This window comes from Cyanistes caeruleus, chromosome 21, assembly GCF_971803275.1.
Source record: "Cyanistes caeruleus chromosome 21, bCyaCae1.hap1.1, whole genome shotgun sequence".
Taxonomy (NCBI): Eukaryota; Metazoa; Chordata; class Aves; order Passeriformes; family Paridae; genus Cyanistes; species Cyanistes caeruleus.
Window position 1 is genome coordinate 4,923,206 of NC_141721.1, and position 13,001 is coordinate 4,936,206.

At 40.1% G+C, this 13,001-nt stretch overlaps 1 protein-coding gene across 4 annotated transcripts; it reads right to left on the reverse strand.

Moving 5' to 3' along the window:
• Positions 1–92: 92 nt before the first annotated feature.
• On the reverse strand, positions 93–12,936 carry INPP5K (inositol polyphosphate-5-phosphatase K). 4 transcript variants are annotated; one of them, XM_086859939.1, is made up of 13 exons: positions 12,726–12,936; positions 10,523–10,630; positions 9,804–9,912; positions 7,220–7,336; positions 6,735–6,907; positions 6,033–6,144; positions 5,412–5,521; positions 4,819–4,845; positions 2,938–3,130; positions 2,559–2,696; positions 1,997–2,080; positions 1,242–1,346; positions 93–223 (listed from the first exon to the last, which is right to left on the reverse strand). In XM_086859939.1, the coding sequence occupies exons 1-13, from the start codon at positions 12,758–12,760 to the stop codon at positions 107–109; spliced, it is 1,428 nt and encodes a 475-aa protein (XP_086716065.1). In that variant the 5' UTR covers positions 12,761–12,936; the 3' UTR covers positions 93–106. The 4 variants fall into 4 exon arrangements, with proteins under 4 accessions (XP_086716065.1, XP_086716063.1, XP_086716066.1 ...); XM_086859937.1 differs by lacking the exon at positions 12,726–12,936 and adding an exon at positions 10,801–12,536; XM_086859940.1 differs by lacking the exon at positions 4,819–4,845.
• Between the last annotated feature and the right edge of the window lie 65 nt (positions 12,937–13,001).

The window sequence follows — 13,001 nt, forward strand, 5'->3', positions numbered from 1 at the left end:
CTTCCAAAATTTCTGAACAATCCTACCTGTCTTACTCCATCTTCTAAGAGCAAAAGCTTACAATCACTAAGACATAAAGAATCATCTGACTGCTGAACCAGGATCATTAAATGTTCTTTCTTTTTTCAGAATCACCACTTGATTCTGGATTGTCAGGTTTCTGCAGCCAACTGCTCCCTTCCTCTGGCAGATCCTTTTCTCCTGGTGTTTGGCTAGGCTGAATCTAGGAGAAAAACAGGATAAAAAACAAATTAACAATTCAAAAGCACTGTGTTGCTCTATGTTATCCATACCATTACATAAAGAAGTCTGTCATGCTTTCTAAAAGTTGAGAAGTTTAAAAAAAATGTAGTATAAGCTCACTATAGAGATATCAAAACATTACATGTCACACAAGAAAGGCAACAATCCTGCAGAATCTCTGATAGACACTGAGCTCAGAGACAACATAAATATTTCACTCTGTCATGTTTCTCACCTATACAGAGAAAAATAGGAATAGAATACCTAAAAAAGTATATAATAGTATAAAATAGGAATGAGATACCAGCCAGCCCAGGAACCTTCATCATTATATCCCCTAAGGCACTGAGGTTTCACAGTCTCCTAAAACCCCTTCATCCTCATCATCAATAATGCAGAATTCCTATTCCAGTGATTCCTCAGCACATGACAGCATGGAAAATTATGCACTAACAAAACTATTCTGGAAGAAACAGTGCTTGTGTAGAGGCAGCAATGCTTGGTCAGTTCATCTTGTTTGGGCAGGTTAAGTCATCCTTGCAGAAATTAAACAGAGCCTATGAATCAAGTAACTTGAGTCCAGCTGTCCCATCCTTCCCAAATTCAAGCGACAATTTACAGGAAGCACTTAGGTGCAAATTACAGAATGGAGCACAAAAAGCTCATTTACAATCTGCCACAATTTTGGCAGCTCTTGATTTGTCATCTTTACAGAAACTGGGGATGTAACAGGGAGCATGAAGTTCCAAAAGTGAATAGTGAGGGAGAGAAACCTGTCTTGTTTCACTGCTGTGTGGTGCTGTAACAGTTACTCAGTCTTTTAGCGCAGCTGCAAATTCTTTTTAGCCAGGACATATTCTTTTTAAAATTCCTTCTGCTGCCACCTTTCCAAGGATTAACACAGCTATGTTTAGATGCATATGAAAACAAAAGAAGTTATAATAGAAAAAAAGAAAAAAAATCACATCAACTTTAATCAATACTTCCTAATGTATTACCTGAAAAGGTTCACTGATGCCAGCTATTGACTGCAAGTTATTGCTATAATAACAGAGCAAAAATTCTCCTCCTGTCTTAGGTATTTCTGAAGCACTCATGTAAACCTGGCAAGAATAAGAACAGGCAATGAGCAATTTCCACAGAAAAATAAGTTTACGAAAAAGCTATTCAGGACACCATCAAAATCAGTATTTGCTATTTATGAGCACTTTTAAAATGTAAGCTGAAACGGATGGGGACAGAAATAACTCAGGAAACCATCTGAAAATTAAATCAGGGAGGAGAGGGAATATCCTTCACCATGTCAGCAAGCTGGCTTGGTTCAGTGACAAGGGAGGAGAGACCCAGAGTGGCTGGAAGGAAAGGGACAAAGCCAGCAAGCAGCAGAGGGAGTGGAGCTGCCTCCTGGTGGCAACAGCAGAGCAATCCACAAGCTTGGTTTGCTCCTGTCCCAAGGAGCTGCTCCCTGAAATTGTTCCCAATTTCAACTTCTATTTGTTCAGGTAAGTATCTCTGGATATTTATTACTTGCATCAAAATAAGTTTTATTTGTTTGGCTTAAATCACTTTAGGTAATCACTACCAGAAAGCTTTGTAGCAGCAGTTTTTGAAGAGGGACCAAAAGATTCAATAGGAAGAATTAGGAAGAAGGATTTTAAACAATAATATTGTTCCAAATTAGCTTCAACTGGAGAGAAGATACAGCACCCCTGAGGGGAAGGGGGAAGCTACATTAGAAAGAAATACAACTGACTTGTTTGCTGTGTCTGTTGGAAGAAATTTCATCATCTTCCACCCAAGCATAAGTAACATAATCCTTCACGTGCCTGAAAGTCACCTGCAGAAAAAGACACAAACCTCAGCTTCCTGATGGAAACAAAAACCATACCACATGAAAGAAAAAGTTGTGAGAGATGTTTACTGTTTCACTGAAGTAATTAAAACACTCTTAGGATCAAAACATTTTGGGGGCATGCACACATCTTCTGTTTCTGAGAGTGGGACTGCTCTGTTCTCTCACCCTTCCATTCACTTTTAGTTTTGTTCCTTCTTTTTGTTGCATAAAATCCTTTCCACAGCTTCTGCAACATTTTACTTCAATAAACAACTGGATTATCTTAGCAGAGAATTTAAAGGGTGCAGAAGAACTCACGCTGTAGAGCCGAACTGTCACCACACAGAAACTAATGGCAATCAAGGACACAACATTTTCACAGAGTTCTGCACTTGCAAGAATCAGTGCTCTAAAACTCTGAAATACCTCCTGCAGTCATATTCCCCATTTTTCCTGAAGAGCCATGATGAGGTCACATTACCTGGAAGAGCCCAATCCAGTCCCAAGAACTGCTGGGGAACTCAGGCACCGCAGAGTAGCGGATGAGAACATCATGCTCTGCACTCCACTCACCCTCAGGATTCAGCGTGACCAAGGGATCCGAGACAAGAGGCTTCATCTACACAAAAAAAACAGAGTTTAAACTCAATCAAGCCTGTCATTCTTTCAGTTATTCTTTTCAAGCTTTTCTCTGCCACAATTGCCACCTGTGGGACTCTTTAACTGACTGGAAATAATCTAAAAGCAATTTGCTGCTTCCACTATGATCAGAATGAAACAGAGATTGTGGTTTAGGAAATCAGCTGCTATAAGGCAACGCTGAGTAAAACTTTTTCTTAACAACATAACTGGGACAGCACCTCAAGCTTGAAAGTTCCTGTGACAGGTTTGTGATCACTGATGCCATAGCTCATGTGACTGACATAGTTATTCAAAGTAACAGAAATCAGGTTCTCTTCTTCAGGGAATTCGCCTTCTTTTGATGCAACCTCACTGAGATTTTTCACTTTCCATAGAATTCTATCAGTCCATGCTGGCTTTCTTTTCTTCTCACTGCAAAAATATAAGGTAAAAAGTGAAATGAGCAGAGTAACAAGTTGCTAAAGGCTAAGAATGCTGTGCAAAATCTACTCAGAGTTCAAAGACTGTGAGATACATATTAATAAAAGGAGGCAATCATATCCAAGCTTCATTTTACAGCTCTGTTTAATGTGTTTCACAACCAATATTTCCTTAATTTGAACTCCATTCAGCATGGATCAGTTTCATGGCTTTCTGAAAGAGGAGTAAAATGAAGGGGAGAAGGACATTTCATTGGGTTAGTTGGCTTCATACAGGAAATGATACTTTCTCCTAAAACCCTGTAAAAACATGCATGAACCTTAAGATAATACAGCAACTGCCCCAGGCTCTAAACATATAGATATTCTGAGAAATAAGGGTGCAAACATAAGGAATATGTAGCAAGAGTCTGAATGACATTTGAAGTTATTCAAAATATTTAAGAGCAAGTTTCTTTTAACAACAACAAACAGGACAAACTTGGGTAGCTTATGGTAATCACAGGTGCCACAGCAACACTTTATTTAGAAGTTCCTCTAAATTGTATCAGCCTGCATTTCAGGTTTACAAGCTACTGCTGTCTCATAACAACAGGCTTTCAAAATTCCATAATCAAGGAAGTTGTGCCTGCAAGTGTGTTATACATCAAACTTATCAAAATGCAGAGTTTCCTTTTATAACATATCAATTACACCAGAAGCCATGAGCCCTCTGTGGTTCTCTCTGTAGAGGAAGGAAGGCTTAACAGCAACTCTCTGGATGGATGGATCATTTCAAATTGAAATGGAGAAAAGATCATACCCTATGGAAGAGCAATTAGAATGGACTGGATTGGATCATAAAAGTTAAAAAGCAGGATGTGTAAGGAAAACTGTCAGTTTAATAACTTTAAATATCAAAACCAAGGCCACTTAGTTCAATATTCAGCATCATTTTGTTTTACCCCTTCCCACCTTTAATAAGGTGGAAAGATTTGAAATTCCTAAGGGCCCTTATCCCACTTACTGCAGTAATTCTATAAACCGACAGAAATCTTCAGGAGATGCCAGATGTCTGCTCTGCTGTGCAGGAAAATACCAAAAAAACAGCTTAAGGTAAAACACTCACTGTTTTAGAGAAAATGGGGTATTAGATGGGAAACAAACCCTCAGAATTCACAATGAAAGAGAATAAAAAAATAAAATTCTGTGGGCTTCATTAAAAGCAACTTTTGCAGCATGCTTGCCTTGAGGTCTGCTGGTCACCCCCATCTGAGCAAAGCCTCTGGTAGCTTGAACAGCAGCAGGACACACACAGAATGTGTAACCACACTTTCTGTTCTCTAAATCAGCCAATACAGACAATCAGGTTATGAATCATTTGTAAAATGTCCAGGTTTGGATTATTTTAAGTCTTTTTTGTTAGATGGATTTACTGCTGGTCCCATTGCATCTCTTTACATTCAGTTCAGAATCAAGATGTCTTTGGGTCCACATGAATAAACTTCCAGTATTAAAAGTGCAACAGCAGAGTAGATAACACTGCAGCTTTCAGACAGGTTAAGAAAATCCCTAAAGAAAATCAGCTGTCATCTGATTTTCAAATATTTCACAAAAATCAAAGCAAAAGCTCAGATGGAGCCTTGTTTTGATTCTGAAATATTAAAAAATACTACAAAATTTAGAAAGTTCTCTTCTTACTTAAACCAAAACAGGGACTTCTGCTCTCTGGAAGTAAAGAAAAAGATCAGTACAAAACCCTATTTGGACAGGAACTTATCTTTCTGTGGAAACATAAGACTAATACTTAACAAACAGACTTTAATATGACAGAAAAACTTTGGAAATCTAAGATGCTCCATCTTCAACTTAAAATAATCAAGAAAGACAAATATACATTTATTTTCAAATACCAGTATATCCAATGAAATGCTTAAACAGAGAAAGGAAGATAAATGACAATTATTCTTTTGCTCCCTTTTGACAACCAATGAGCACTTCTAGTAGGAAAGAACAAAACAGGAGCAGCTTAAACAAGTGCTCATTTGTTTTGTTAATCTGGTCTTTCCAAAAAGACAGCTGGGTTGTTTCATTACTTCCCTCATACAATTAGGGGACCCCAGCTTCTTCAGCCAAAAAATATTCGTTCAAATTTGATAAATCCAAGCCTAACAGAACAGCTCAACAGCCCCAGCACACTCAGAAAATTCAGGTCTGCTGAATACTGAAGTGATATTTAACCAAGCACCACATTCACCCTCATATTCCATGTCTAAACTCATTTTATTTTTTACCTTGTGTCATAGACCTCTGAGTAAAGGTCAAACTTGTAGGTGGGCTTAAACTGCAGAGGACCCTCTTTGAATTCCTTCAGAAATGGTTCATTCTTTTTTGCCATATTTAACTGCAGAAATAAAAAGTAACTTTTAAAGATTATGTTTAAAAAATAAGAGCTTAAGGGATGATTGGGAAAGCATCTTCCAAGAATTCAACATTGCAGTCAGTACAACACTGGAAAGGTAAATTCAGAAGGGCCTCTTTGTTATAGCCAGAACTCTTGACACAATCCATCTAAAAGTTTAGAGGCAATTCTACCCAAAACAAAATCCAGATTAAGGTTCTCTTAAAAATAATTCTTGGGAGAAGAGGAGCGATAAAGGTGAGGAACAACTGACAAGACACGAAGTTCAAAGAAATCTCCAGTCAAATATGAGCGTTGTAAATGAGTAAGAAACTGCACAAAAGCAAAAAAAAAGTTTGCAATTAACTGGGGTTTATAACCACCTCATGACTGCTCTGAGTTTGTGCTCTTTAACAGAAATTAGAAGCTCAAGGTGTAATTTAACTACCACATGGTGTTTGTGTGCATTAAAACCAAAACCAAACCCCCCAAGAGACTGACTGAGCCAACCTACCTGGTCCTTTTCCCAGAGCAGACTGAAACGCTTGTTGTTGATTGATTCTCTGACAAAGTGTATCCCATAATCTGCTATCCGGAAGTTCAGATCTCCAAACCAGAAGAGAACCCTTAAAACCAAACCAAAATGCATCAAACAAGAAAGATTTATACAAATCTATTAACTCAGAGGAACATTTTGACAGAATATTAGCCATTAGACTAATTAGGTGCTCCAATAGCTTTCATAACTTAATGCAAACAGCTTAAACACAAACATTAAGTAGTTATAAATCAGGGACAACCTGCTGTTAAACAAAAAAAAAATTAAGTAATTGAAACAGTAAATTAAGTCTCTTGCATTCTTGCTGCTTGCTGATTACTGCCTGAATATTAACTTCTCCTGAGTCTTACTTCTCTGAACATTTAACAGCAACCTGAAGGATTTTTGGTATAAACAGGCTTTAGCTTCCAAAGCTTTCCTGCATGACATGTACAGTCTATATGCTAACAAATGAATGTAATTAGAGATTGGAAGAAAACAGTCTTGCAATACAGACATCTGTCTTTCAGGTTATCTTTTCCTCCCAGGGTTCAGGGTCAAGGTTGAAGGGACATTTAAAATAAAATGATGAATGAAAAATACAAACCCAAAACTCTTCAGTGCAAGAGTTCACTCTATAATAGATAAAAACAACACCGAACTGAGTGAACAACTCACTCATGATCCAAGGGACTTGGAACATTCTCTCCTTCAAATTGCATTTCCAGAATTTTCTCAAAGTCATCCAGTCGCTGCTCTGTGTTCTCTATGTGAGCTGGCAAGTGGCAATTCATGAAACAGATCGTGTGCCCGAAGAGGGACATGCGGATGCTGACTCCTCCTTTGTTCCCCTGGGATGGAAGATGAACACATTCCCTGAAACTGCAGTCAATGTCTGCAAACGTAACTAACACCACATATGGCTTTTTACGTCTTGCATTTAAGATTTAAATCAGTACAATTCTTTTCTACCCGACTTGTTGCATATCAGCAAATAAACTTAAAACTGAAATTATGGTCTGCACACGAGGCTCAAACAAATGAGTCTGCTTGTTAGGTTATGAATTTTTAATTAAACCACATCTCCTCTGTCCCAGCATGGAGCCATGGGGAGGAAGACAGTGCCATGAGTAAGCAGTAACCACACCTCAGGCAGTCCTTACCCAGTAGCCATAGAGGCCTGTCCGGGTGTAGTGGGTGTGGATGTCCCGGATGAAGGGAAGGTGCACGTGCTTCACAAAGATCAGAAGCAGCAACCCCTGCATGCGAACTGAGGAGAGCTGGGGAGATAGAAAAGAAGAAATGGTCATTTCCAAGAGTTCCTTGGGTTTACTTCACAGGAGCTTTCAGGTGAAGAAGGCCACAGCAAAAGTCATGTAATTCCCTTGCCAAGCCTGGCCTCAATACTGTGACACAGTAAATGCAGGCTCATTTCAATGCTGTGAAAAACATATTCCTTATAAACAAATTTAATAGCTCCTTGGCTAATTAAAACAGTTCAACATTATATTTCAATCTGAAGTCAACCTCAAAACATGCACCTACCCAAACCTCTTTAAAGACTTCTCTTCTGCCTCACCAGCCTCTTGTTTCTGTCTTTAAGAATCCTATTCATGAAGGAACAAACGCTTCACTTTTTGCTTAAAAGCTTCATCACTCACACCTACAAATCCTCCAACAGCAGCAAGTTTTTCAAACTGAAGCACCCTTGAGCAGATCATTAAATATTCTAAATGCCATTAAATGCCTCAAAAGCACAGCAGTCAATTCCAGGCATCTGCAAAAACAATGAGCTGCAAACAGCAGAAACTCCTGCCTGCAGTGCCTGTAAAAAAACTTAGAGAGCATATAAGAGATGGGGATTTTGTGGTTTGGGTTTTTTTTGGCTTCCATGTGTGGAAATAGTCTAATAAAGATGTCCTTCATTGAACATTTATGGACTTTACAATGTTCCTGGCATGAAACACAAAATTCATTGTGTTTGTTTTAAGGATAATTATTCAATTTAGAATACAGACATTGAAATACATTAACTGTAGTTCAATTTTATGCTGGATTAATTTAGAAAGACTACATTAGAATAAAATTGACTATACAACTGCTGAAGAAGCACAAGAATTGAGCCCAAAATTTTTAACAGAATTCCTCCTTTCTTGACCTTCATATCTATACAATAAATGACTTCAGAATATATTTTAATGTTTTCATTGTCCTTGAACCCAACAGAGTAACACACAGAATACTGAAACAATGGACTGCAATTACTAGTGATGCATAAATATTTGAATAGTCAGCATCCTCCTTTCCATAATTACATTCATGAGGTACCAAGCTCTTCCAGTCCCTATATTACTTATTTGCTTTATTTCCCTCTGCTGTGTCCAGTCCCAAGACATTTCTCAAGATCATCCACAGGTCCTGAACACCACAAGGCACTGACCCCTCTCCTGGTGGAATCAGCACCAGTCCCATCAGTCCTTAGAGCCAAATCAAGCAAAGCCCTTGCACAGAGGGAACACAATCCTGTGGCTGGTGAAAGAATTGACTGTGACCAACTGAACACTCTGAAAACAGACCCTGTTACTGAGGGGACAGAATGTCCCAAGGATGACACCTCTCCCTCCACACCCAACCTCATCACAGGTCAGCCAAGGGGGAACTGCTCCTCTCCTGCTTAGCCAAATTCCTGGCTGAGTCCTGAGATAACCTTTCCTTGCTGCCCGGTTTGATTTTGACCGTGCCTGACAGCTCCCCCTTATTAGAGCTAATCAAGTCCTGCAGAAAGCCATAAGGTGGCAGCATCCATTCATTAGTGTGCTCCAAACTAACTCAGTTATAAATTAGAATTCAAAATCGGCCAGGCATACCAGCAGGAATTCTTTTAACTGTGTGTATACAGGCCTGAACATCAGCCTACGACCAGATTTTGAATTTTTGTCAGCAATGACTTAGGCCAGAGTGAACAATGTGGGTTTTTTTTCTTTTTGTAATTTCCAATGGGTCCTTTGTTTTGTTTAACTACAATTAAAAGAACAGCACAACTACTGAGTCTGATTAGCATGCAGATAAAGCAATCACCTCAGCAAAATCAGCCTGAAATAGTGCTTCGTTTAGAAAATCACTACAAAAGGCTTTTAATTTCTCTTTACTAGAGAAAGTCAGGATATCTTCCTATATTTATTGTTGGTATTATTAAAATAGCCAGTACTTTAGCTAATCTTATGTCCCTGGTATTACCCCAAAATCTTATCATTTAAATTCCCATATAATGTTATAGGTCTTCAACCAAAAATTAAGTCATCACATAAATACATGCACCAACTAAAATCCTATTTTACACATATGCAATTTATTTTCACCTGCAAACAAATTGGAAAAAAAAATTAGATAAAGGAGCCTTATCAATCTCAATGAAAATCTGCCGTTGCTTGGGATATTTATAGTGCAAGACTATATTAGAAGCATCACAATACAGCTCCTCAATGTTGCACAGAGCAAAAAACTTTTCTACAAACAAGGGAGAGATAAAGATATTGTGGTCACAAGAAATATGCTGTTCACTATGACTTCACACAAAAACCAGGAAAACACAGGTGTGACGAAGAATCTCTTCTAACACAGGTGTACCTATGGAAGTGACAGACACCAGCAAAAACACCAACTTATTTTTTATGGATAATCTGAGGAAAAAATATTAGGACATTTTCCTTCAGTGCTGCGACACTTAGGAGAGATGTAAATAATTACCTTGATATATCCCAAAGGAGACAAGACGGTCATGAAAAAAGTGCTCCATGGATCATCAAATGCCAAGTCAGAAAGAAAATTTGTGATTTTTGAATTCACCTCCTGTAAGCTGAATACATCACAATTACTCACATTGCACCAGTTGGTTTGGACAGAATTCATAGGAACTTTGCAGAACACAGACCCCAGAAATTTCTTGCTGTTCAGTTTCTCATTCAAGCAGTTTAACCCACACACAGATCTAACACATCTGACACTGAGGAAAACAAAATTAAAATTAAAACTCTGTCTTCACCTGAAGAATCTTGTAACAAATAACCTGACTGTCAGGACTTCAGAATTTCACCACACTTTGGAAAACACAGTGGCAGATTGTGCCTAACAAGCTTGTACTCATTCCCTTAAAACACGCTGAATTTTCAGTAACTTTCATATCAAAATGAAGATGCTAACCAAGAAAGCAGCAGTCCAAACTTTTTGTGTATTTAGATAAAAGATATTCTACATTCTGTCACCACATAGCAGCAGCTAACTACTATAAATCCATCTGTGCTCGAAGTCCTCTGTTAGACTAAGTTAATCTTCACCCTCTGGTATCAATAGCATTAAACTATATCCCAGGCAGTGATTCACATCACACAGTCCTCCTAAAACAGACCATGCTGAGACCCAGCAGTTTAGCAATGAACTCACAAAGCAAGTTCTTTAATATCACTCACCCTATAACGTACATATCCGTGGTGGGGCTCACTGAGTTGAGTTGAAGTAAACTCGTGACATCAGGAGGGGGAGAAGCTGTGCCCACATTCCAGGTAACTAAGTGTAGTCTAAAAACAAACAGAAACAACACAAAACCAATGCTAAAACTGAAATGTCAACAGACAACTAACTCCAAGAACGTTCTAATTTCCCCACAGAATTTCTGTCACTTCTCATCAGAAATATATTTGCCAACCCCACCGCCACCACAAAAACAACCAACTGGAGGGAACAAAACCTGAATTCTTGCCACTTATCCTTCAACTTTTTCCCCCAGATGAGGAAAGCTTCATCCAGAGTGCGAGACACTTCTTCGTGGATCTCATCATCCGAGCTGATGTCCTCCACGCACGCCATCAGCTGGGCCACCCTGTGCCGGAGCTGTACGCGGCCGCTGGAGCCGGTGCTGCTGACGCTGGCGGAGCGGCTGCGCAGGCTGGGCAGACTGTCCAAATCGTTCAGGGAGAGCCCCTCGGAATGCTGAAATGCATCCTCGCTGCTCAGCGATGCCATCAGCTCTCCAAGTTAAAGCTATGTCCTGAAGGACTGGCCCATTCAAATTAAGAGATTGATAAGGGTCTTCCAGATGTGGAATTCAGCATTGCTCCCAACACAAAAGGACAAATGTAGGTGCAGCAATGCTGGGAAAAAAACCTGTGGCGTTCCCACCACACTCGCTGGGGTGTTACAAAAGCTGCAATCACATCCTACCACACACAGTGAATTGGTTTTTTCATAATAGATTTAATGTGGTTAATTCTACAAGCTCAAGGTTTAAAAGAATTTATTGTTGATTTGAATCCATCATGTGCCTGTCTGTAGGCAAGGAGAAATGTAATCTCCAGCTTCCAAACATTCAAAGTCCTGATCAGAACCAAGCAAAGCCACTGTTCCTCTCAACATTCACATCATAGGATTCATCTGTTTCTTTAGAGAACAGTAATTTCAGTACCAGAGGTTCTAAAAAGAGATTTGCCTTACTGTCAGTCTTGTTACATGACAGACAGGCTTAAAAAATAATAAATTTTAAATTTCCACCCATCTTAGGGCTCTACAATGACCTAATAAACCCTGATAATTGGTGAGTCCCACCAATACACACATTATTAAGGCTGTGTTTTTTATCCCACAATCAAGTGCTTGCTCAAGGTGACACACATTGTATGCAGAAAAGCTGGAAAATTACTTTGCACAACAGACTAAAATGATCCATAATTTCCTTCTCTAATAGTGTACCTTTTTAAGACTATGCTGGTCACCCAAAAGCTACTCCAAAACAAATTTCTAACGGGAAAAAAATGTAGGTAGGCTGCAGATCTAATTCTGCCAGCAGAGATATATCACTTGGGAACGTTCTCCAGTTACTAATTTTGTAAAACAATTACCCGATTAAACAAAACCAAAATTATATTGAAGCCATCAGTCATTACTGACAGAAATTCAACTCCTCAAGGTGCCCAGCGACCACAGTACTGATAAAAACACAGACTTCAGTGGTAGAAACAAACAGTGTCCTAAATACAAGCAACTGAAGTAATTATTTAGCATCACCGCTGCTAATCCTCAAATGACTCAATAGCGGAGAATTTCTCGGGGTCACAGTGCTCATAATAAAACCTTCAGAGGATTTTTGAGATATGGGAGCTCTTGTCAACTTGTTGGTTTGTTTTTTTTAAATATTCCTGTCACATGCTGTTACCCAAATCCCATCTAAGCAGGTTTCTGTAGGGAATCGCGCCCTGACAGAACACCGACACAGAGTGAAGACACATTGTAAAAACATCGTAAAAGCAGAAGCTCAGTGTTTACTCAAGCTTCTTCTTCCTCCCAGAAAGTGACAGGTCCGAGACTGCCGGTCCATTACCAAAGTGCAGATGCTCGTGCCCTCATTACACATTTTGCAGAGCTGTGAGAAGTCCCAAGCACCCAGAAATGCCCCATAAGCCTCCCTGAAGCACTCCAGTACCGACCTTCCAAACCAGAAAATCAGCTTTTCTCCTCTATTTCATATGACTGCGCAACGCCGCCAATTTGTGTAACTCCCCGCTAATAATCACACACACAAGTTTCGCTAATTCTCGCCCATTTACGTAACCGCTTGGGGTCACTTTTCGGAGCTGCCCTCAGACCCGCACCTCGCGCCCCTCCGCGCCCACCACTCACCTCAACTCCTTGGTGGGAAGGCCCGCGGTCTCCATGCCCGGGGCTCCCGCAGGGAAGCGCTGCCCGAGGGACGGGGAAGGTGCCGGCGAAGCCCCCCACTCTCCCCCTCACAGGGCCCGGCCCGGCCGCGGCCTCCGCGCCGCCCTCAGCGCTCCGCGCCCATAGGCGCGCGTGACGGGGGCGGGCACGCGCCGCGCCACGGCGCCCCCTGGCGGCCGGGAGGACCCACAGCAGCACTCCCCAAAACCCCGAAACAAAGGAGGCGGAGGCGAGAGG

Bases quoted from the DNA above. Each gene is read 5' to 3' on its own strand.
- INPP5K (XM_086859937.1), bottom strand. From the start codon at position 11,075: ATGGCATCGCTGAGCAGCGAGGATGCATTTCAGCATTCCGAGGGGCTC. The intron at 5,522-6,032 runs GTAGGTTGGCTC...TTATTTCTGCAG, and splicing joins TGCTCTGGGAAAAGGACCAG to TTAAATATGGCAAAAAAGAA. The intron at 224-1,241 runs GTAATACATTAG...TTTTTCTCCTAG, and splicing joins GCATCAGTGAACCTTTTCAG to ATTCAGCCTAGCCAAACACC.